Here is a 7,881-nt window from a genome sequence, read left to right as displayed (position 1 = left end):
GCTGTGTGAGGAGGGCTGTGTGTGAAGGGCTGTGTACGTGTCCTCACTCACGTGCACTCAGCCGCTGCGGCTGCGTTTCCGGCATTCCCTGCTGCTGTGGGTGTGCACAAGGACCCCCTCACCACCCTCTGCTGCTTCTCTTGCAGGCCAACGTGGTCTGTGTGGTGTACGATGTCACCAAGGAGGCCACCATTGACAAGGTAACAGGTGCCACCACAGCCCTGCCTCAGCAGCAGAGCCAGAGGGGAAGGGGTTCCCAGCACTGGGGTTTCCATGCTGCCCTTGCATAGTGTGAGCACATACCAGCCCTGTGGGGGATTTGGGGTCTGAGACCCCTGCAGGCAGAGGCTGAGCACAGAACAAGCTTGCTCCCACACTGGTGGTTGTCCTCAGAACAGGCTGATTGAATCCTTGCACTGGTATCCAGCATCCCTGGGTCTGCTCTGCCTGCTGGTGCGGGGGAATGCTGGGGAGCAGATGGCTGCAGGGCCCTGCTGTCTGCCTGGGATCTGCCTCTCCCTCCCCAGGCTGTGCTGACACCCTCTGCTCACCTTCCAGATTCGCACAAAGTGGATTCCCATGGTGAACGGGGGACTTGAAAAGGGATCCAGGTACCATGTGTGGCATGATCTGTGGGTGCAGATTTGGGGGGCTCTGGGGACTGTGGGGAACCCACCACCTTCCTGAGGGGGCTGAGACCAAACCAGCTTTGTGTTTTGATCCAGATCAGGTTGGACAGGGCTTGGAACAACCTGGGCTAGTGGAAGGTGTCCCTGCCCATGGCAGGGGGTGGAATGAGATGATCTTTGAGGTCCCTTACAATCAAAAGTATTCCATGACTGTGGCTTGTGGCTAGACCACTTGTAGCATAAGAACATGTGGGCTTTTCTCCCTCAGAGATCCAGCTGAGGCAGGGGGCCACTGGAGAGGGATCCTTCTTTCCCCTTGATCTCTTCTCAGCCAGACAGAGAAAGGAGGCTGCCAAGGGAATCTCTGAGCTGCAATCTGTGTGGATCACTTAGGCAGAAGGCTGCTATGCTGGATTAAAGACTGCTATGCTGGATTAAAGACTGCTGAACATATTGTTGCTGGGTGAAAGCCTAAGCAGGATCAGGCAGTTTGTTTCTCCAGATGGATGCTCCTGGCCATGGGAGGCAGGAAAGCTGCTCTGGACCTCGCAGAGGAGGGGTGGGGGCTCCCCAACCTGCCCCATGGGAGCACCAGTGGCTGGGACAGTGCTGGGACCAAGGGAGGGGTGGCCTTACTTGTGCTCTGTGTCTTTGCCAGGATCCCCATTATTTTAGTGGGAAACAAGTCTGACTTGCAGATGGGCAGCTCCATGGAGGTCATCCTGCCCATCATGAACCAGTTCTCGGAGATTGAGACCTGTGTGGAGGTGAGGGAACTGGAGGGTGTCTGCAGAGCTTCCCTGAGGGGTCAGAGTGCTGATCTGGTGTGAGTCAGGGAGCCTCTGCTTCTGGAGGGCTGCCCTGCTGACACTGCTCTGCAGAAGTCCCCGTGTCTGGGGGTTGAGAGCCTGTGATTTGGGCATTCTGTGCTTTGTGTGTTGGCTCTGGGGCTGTGGAATGGGCACAGCAAAACCAGAGCAAAACCCAGGGGTTTTTCCCTTTTGATTTTTTCTCATGGTGGGCAAATATTGCTCTGTGTTTTGATGCACAACTTGTCTGGCTCAGGGAGCTCGTGTCATCCTCCTCCTGCCCCTTTTCATCAGCTCCCAGAGCTGTCTTTTCCTTTGAATCCGCAGTGCTCTGCCAAGAACCTCAAGAACATCTCTGAGCTCTTCTACTACGCCCAGAAAGCTGTGCTGCACCCCACTGCCCCGCTCTACGACCCGGAGGAGAAGCAGGTAGGCTCCTGGGAGAGTCTTCTTCCTGTCACAGTGCTCTGGTGTGCAGCTTTGGGAAGGAAGGTGGAGGGTTTGGGCTGACACAGGCAGGACAAGGAGATGGTGTTCATTCCTGTGCTCAGCACAGCCAGCTGGGCATACCCAGGCCAGAGAGACCTGCAAGGACCGGGGTGTGTTGGGGCAGGAGCCCTCGTGCTCCAGACCATCTGTTAGCCATGGTGGGAAGGGTCCAGGAGAAGAATTCCCTATGGACTGTCTTTTTTCACTTTAGATTGGATATTAGGAAAAATTTCTTCACAGAAAGGGTTGTCAGGCACTGGCACAGCTGCCCAGGGCAGAGGTGGAGTCCCCATCCCTGGAGGGATGTAAAAGCCATATGGATGTGGCACCTGGGGACATGGGTTAGTGGTGGCCTTGGCAGTGCTGGGGGAACGGTTGGACTTGATGATCTTGGAGAGCTTTTCCAACCTGAATGATTCCATGATTCCCACCTCAGAGGGTGCTTGGCTGGGCTGTGTTCCCAGGCAGTGCAGGAAGGGAACCCACTGTGTATGGGGTTGCAGGAGGAAGGGCCAGGCTGAGGCTGGTGCCGTTTGTCACCGTGGTTGGTCCCTTGCAGCTGAAACCCACCTGTGCACGAGCACTGACCCGGATCTTCAACCTCTCAGACCAGGATAACAACCAGATCCTTAGTGATGATGAACTTAACTACTTCCAGGTAGGGTTGGCTGCAGAGCTGAGATATTCCCCAGTCCCTGGGCTTCCCTATCCATCCAATAGCAGGCAAAAGCCAGCCTTCTCCTGACACGGCCATCCTGTTCCCATTCATACTTCTTTTCCACACCTAAAGCACCATAGGGTGCATTTCTGAGCACATGAGGTTCTATCTTCCTAAGCTTGGATTGAGTTTGCTCTGCTGTGGGAAGACCAGGAGGTTCTAGAGATGTAGAGAGTCCCAACTTATTGGGATGCTGAAGAACAGGGGTTTGGTCAAGGTCTAAAGCAGAAATCCCTGAGCTGGGTGGATTTTCTCTCCCTGAAACCCCATCCCTTGCCAGGGGAGAGGGAAGCTGGTGAGACAGGGTTGTTCTCTCTGTGTGCTTTGCTGACAGTGGCCTTCTTTCCCTTGGGAGGCAGAAGTCCTGTTTTGGAAACCCACTGGCTCCACAGGCCCTGGAGGATGTGAAGATGGTTGTGTGGAAGAACACGACAGACGGGGTGCAGGACAACGGCCTGACCTTGAATGGTAACAGCACAGGGGCTCCCTACTTCTTCCCAAGGGATGGGGGGGACCCATCTCCTTCAGCACATCCTGAAGGGCCCTGTCTCCAGCCTTGTGTCTCTCATTCCAAGCCTAATTAGTCCCTCTTGTTAAAGCAAGCTGGAGCCTGCTGGGCTGGTAGATCTCTGTGTCCAAGCAGCCTGTTTTCCTGGGGAAAGCACAGTCCCAAGGAGTGGATCCCTGAGGCTGAGCTGACCCCACTGCCTGAGCCCCTGATCTCTCCTGCAGGCTTCCTCTTCCTCAACACACTCTTTATCCAGAGGGGCCGGCACGAGACCACCTGGACCATCCTGCGCCGCTTCGGCTACGACGACGAGCTGGAGCTGACGGACGATTACCTGTACCCACAGTGCGTGTCCTGCCCTGGGCGGGGGACAGGGGTCACACCCTGGTGGTGCACGGCTCGGGGGTCCCCAGCACCTTGGCTGGATCCTTCCTGCGCCCTGGAGCTGCTGTGGACCCTTAGGTCAGGGTCAGGTTCACAGCCCTCGCCTTCCCCTGCAGGCAGGAGCTGACACGTGGGGTTGGGGACAAGTACAACAGGCCTTGGGGCTGCTGGCTGTGCTGCTGGTTCTGATCTAGACAGGCAGGGAGGTGGGGAATGAAGTCCCAGACTTGCCTTGACATCAGTCAGGGGCTTTTGGAGGCTGCTCTGTCTCTGCCTGAGCCGAGGCAGAGCAGCTCTGTCAGGAGCAGTGAGCTGTCAGCACAGCCCTCCTGGCTCATTCTGCAGCTGCTGTCTCTTCTCTGCTCCCTGCCACCCTGGAGGTGGGGATCTGGCAGGAATGGAAGGGCTTGGCTTGGAGCTGCCTCCTCCTCTCCTCAGACAGCAGGCTGTGGGGAGGTGACAGGGACATGCTGGTGGATGGCACCCCAGGGCAGTGCTGTGCTCTGCTGGAGCCCTGGGCATGAGGTGGAGCAAGGGCACAGCATCTCTCTGGCTGCTTGGGATGTGCCAAAGAGAGGCCTCTGTGCACCTTCAGGGGATTCTCCCCAAAACAAGGGGACTGTGTCAAGGAATAGCCAGGCCTGGAGGCAACAGCTGGCCTTGAGCAAGGAGGGAGTGGGGAGCTGAGTCCTCTGGGTGAGATCTGCTCACACACTGCCCTTTGTTCGGGGCTTGAGGAGGCTTATTTGGCTATTTGAACTGGAAAATAAGATATGAAAGATGCAGGGGAGGTTTGTGTTGGATTTTAGGAAAAATTTCTTGATCAAAAGGCTTGTCAAGCACCGACACAGGCTGCCCAGGGCAGTGGTGGAGTCACTGTTCCTGGAGGGATTTAAAAGCTGTGTGACTGTGGCACTTGGGGACACGGGTTAGTGGTGGCATTGGCAGTGCTGGGGGAACAGTTGGACTCAATGATCTCAGAGGGCTTTTCCAGTCGTAATGATTCCATGATTTTTCCCACAGGTTCCGTGTGCCCCCCGGCTGCTCCACAGAGCTGAACCACTTGGGATACCAGTTCCTGCAGCGGCTGTTTGAGAAGCACGACAAGGTGGGGCTCTCCTGGGCCTGCACACCTGGGCACAGCTGCTCCCCTGCCCACCCCTCTGTGCCAGGGAGCCCACGGAGCAGCAGTGAAGGGCTTTCCTCTGACACAGCATTCCCTTTGGAAGGCTTTGGAAGCAGAAAGTGGTCACAGCAAGCTGTTGGTAGTCTGATGGCTTGTCAGGCACATGAGTGGTGGTCACTACCCTTGACCAAAGGGCAGTTTGGGCTTTCAAGGGCTGGGTCTGAATGAGGATCAAGCTGGCATGGCCCCTTGTAGTGCCTGGCTGCAGCAGGCAGGGTGGCAGGGAAGCGGGCACAGCTGCTGGCCTGCAGCCACAGACCAAGCACCAGCATCTGCACAGCTGCCAGCCCTGTGGAGGGCTGCCAGGCCCGAGGGAGGGAGAGAAAACAACCCATTTGTACCATACTCTGGCTCTTGGAGAGTGGGAGGAGGGGATGTGTTGGATCTGAATGCACCTGCTTGGAGTGGTTATTCAGATGTTGATGTGCACCTGGGGTATGGCAGCTCTGTGGCCACGGGGAATAGCTTGGGAATGGCAGCACTGAGCGGACACACGTCCCCATGTGCCCAGGGAATGGCCTCAGCTCTGGCCACAGGGAATGGCAGAACTGAATGGATGCACATCCCTGTGTGCCCAGGTGCCAGCAGTTCTCCTTCAGGCACAGCAGCCTGAGGGTGCTGTGTTGGTCTGTGGTTGCTTGGTGGCCACACACAGACTTTGGGCTAGATACCCTGCAGTGTGGAAGGCCAGGCTGGTCCCGTGGAGGCTGTGGGACAGCTGGCCCCAGGGGAGCCAGAACAGCAGCTCAGGACTGTAGGGAGTGCAGGTCGTGCCTGGTTCCAGCTGTGATCCCAAAGCACACTGGCTTGTCTCTCATGCAGTGCTGGCAGTCCCTGGGGCACAGGCTCTGCACGCTCACCCAGCTCTGGCTGTGATCAATTCCTGCCATTGACAGCATCCCTGTGTCATTCCACAGCAGCCAGTGAGATGGCCAGTGTGCCAGGGACCCCTCTGGGCGTGGGCTGTGTCCTGGCTCTCCTGCTGACACCCTTTGTTTTGGCAGGACCAAGATGGAGCCCTCTCGCACACAGAGCTGCAGAACTTCTTCAGCGTGTTCCCCTGCGTGCCCTGGGGCCCCGAGCTCTCCAACACGGTATGCACCACTGATAAAGGCCTGCTTTCCCTGCATGGATTCCTCTGCCAGTGGACGTAAGCTCAGTCCCTCTCCCCCAGCCCTGCTCACATCACTCAGCCCTCGCTGACCCTCTCGCCTTTGCTCTGTCTCTCCAGGCTCGTGGCTTACCTGGATGTACGGCACTGCCTGGAGTGCCTGGGCTACTTGGGCTACCCCATCCTGTCGGAGCAGGACTCGCAGACACAGGCCCTCACAGGTACAGCCATGCCCTCCCCTCCTGTCACAGCTCGGGCCCCTCCTTGTGCTCACCCATCCTCTCTCCTGCCAGTGACCCGGGAGAAGAGGATTGACCTGGAGAAAGGGCAGACCCAGAGGAATGTGTTCCTGTGCAAGGTGCTGGGAGCCCGGGGCGCAGGCAAGTCCGCCTTCCTGCAGGCCTTCCTCGGCAGGAGCCTGGCGGTGAGTGGCTGCTCCCTGTCCGGCCACGCTGGGCAGGAGCAGGAGGCAGAGCCGGAGGTCCTGGAGTGACCTATCCCATGGTGGCATCTCCCTGCCCCCTGTGTGATGCTCTCCCTGCCCATGCTTTACACCCCCCTGCGTGCTGGTGGTTCTGTGGCTGTTGCATCCATAATTTTGGCTGAGGCAGTGGGCCCACTCCCTCTGCTTGTCCCAAAGATCTGGAAGGGCTGTGCCTTTTCCAGGCAGCTATATTTCCCCAGTGTCACCACAGTGATGCTGACTTTCCCTGCCTGTTAGGAACAGCCCCACATCTCGTGGCAGGCCCTGGCTGCCCTTCAGGTGGCTGTTAGGCCACTGGGGCTCAGGGCAGTTTGAAATGCTGTCCCCTAGCAAGCACTGCTCATGTCCCCACTGTCTGACAGTGTTGTCCTTGGCAGGCCCAGAAGGAGAACCCGGGACAGCCATCCCCCTACAGCATCAACACGGTGCAGGTCAATGGCCAGGAGAAATACCTCATAGTAAGTCTGGAGGAGGAGGGAATTGTGCAGTGCCTGGCTCACAGCAGGGCTGACTGTATCCTCCCATATCCCAGCACCCCAGGCTGGGCTGTGGCTGCGATCAGCCAGCACCGTTCCTGTTCTGGTGAGGGGAACAGCTGATCCCCTGAGGTAGTGACATGCCCTGTGTCCTTTCCCCTCCTGCTCCAGCTGTATGAGGTCAGCGCCGACTCGACGTTCACGAAGCCGTCAGACACAGCCTGCGACGTCGCCTGCTTCGTCTACGACCTGAGCGACCCCAAATCCTTCAGCTACTGTGCCACTGTTTATAAGGTAACTGGCTGGGACCCTGGGGGACTGTACAGGGTTCTTGTGGGACCACAGGGCCCCTGTGGGACTCCAGCCTTCATGGCAGCCCCACATCCCCCGGGGGCTGCTCACTTAACCCCTCGCTGGGCTTTCTCCTGTCCCTGCAGCAGCACTATATGGACAGCCAGATCCCCTGTGTCTTCGTGGCCTCCAAGACGGACCTGCCAGAAGCCAGCCAGCAGCCTGGGCTGGCCCCAGCTGAGTTCTGCTACAAGCACTGCCTCCCTCCACCCTTTCCCTTCACCTGCCACTGCCAGGGACCACCCAGCACTGCTGTCTACACCAAGCTGGCCACTGCTGCCACCTTCCCGTTAGTATCCTTCCTGTGGAAGGGGCTCTGCTGGGAGCAAAGCCTGGGGAGGGGGCTGTGTCCAAACCTGACCTCTGACACATTGCTTTTGCTTTGTTTCTCTCCAGCTTTTGGTGTCATCTAGTGATTTTGGTGTCATCTAGGGCATGAAGTGACAGGATGAGGGGGAGTAGCTTCCCACTGCCCTCAGAGGGCAGGGTTAGATGGGATATTGGGAAGAAATTCTTCCCTGTGAGGGTGGTGAGGCCCTGGCACAGGTTGCCCAGAGAAGCTGTGGCTGCCCCATCCCTGGAAGTGTCCAAGGCCAGGTTGGACAGGGCTTGGAGCAACCTGGGCTAGTGGAAGGTGTCCCTGCCCATGGCAGGAGAGAGGAACCAGATGAGCTTTAAGGTCCCTTCCAACCCAAACCACTCAATGGTTCTGGGATTCTGTGATCTCTTCATGGAA

General features: G+C 57.8%; 1 protein-coding gene across 1 annotated transcript in view; it reads left to right on the top strand.

Moving 5' to 3' along the window:
• Positions 1-7,881, top strand: part of WDR90 (WD repeat domain 90) — a 46,976-nt gene that overhangs the window by 36,228 nt on the left and 2,867 nt on the right. Inside the window, exons 39-52 of the mRNA XM_017808673.1 lie at positions 147-200; positions 559-611; positions 1,288-1,396; positions 1,766-1,867; positions 2,487-2,585; positions 3,005-3,113; positions 3,378-3,498; positions 4,561-4,645; positions 5,728-5,873; positions 5,955-6,055; positions 6,128-6,258; positions 6,696-6,776; positions 6,966-7,088; positions 7,232-7,434. Of these exons, the coding sequence (XP_017664162.1) occupies positions 147-200; positions 559-611; positions 1,288-1,396; positions 1,766-1,867; positions 2,487-2,585; positions 3,005-3,113; positions 3,378-3,498; positions 4,561-4,645; positions 5,728-5,873; positions 5,955-6,055; positions 6,128-6,258; positions 6,696-6,776; positions 6,966-7,088; positions 7,232-7,434 (1,517 nt within the window). The remainder of the gene's footprint in view (positions 1-146; positions 201-558; positions 612-1,287; positions 1,397-1,765; positions 1,868-2,486; positions 2,586-3,004; positions 3,114-3,377; positions 3,499-4,560; positions 4,646-5,727; positions 5,874-5,954; positions 6,056-6,127; positions 6,259-6,695; positions 6,777-6,965; positions 7,089-7,231; positions 7,435-7,881) is intronic.

The sequence above is a fragment of the Lepidothrix coronata genome, unplaced genomic scaffold (genome assembly GCF_001604755.1).
Source record: "Lepidothrix coronata isolate B3197 unplaced genomic scaffold, Lepidothrix_coronata-1.0 Scaffold24, whole genome shotgun sequence".
Lineage (NCBI taxonomy): Eukaryota > Metazoa > Chordata > Aves > Passeriformes > Pipridae > Lepidothrix > Lepidothrix coronata.
This window is presented reverse-complemented; position numbering and strand designations above follow the sequence as displayed.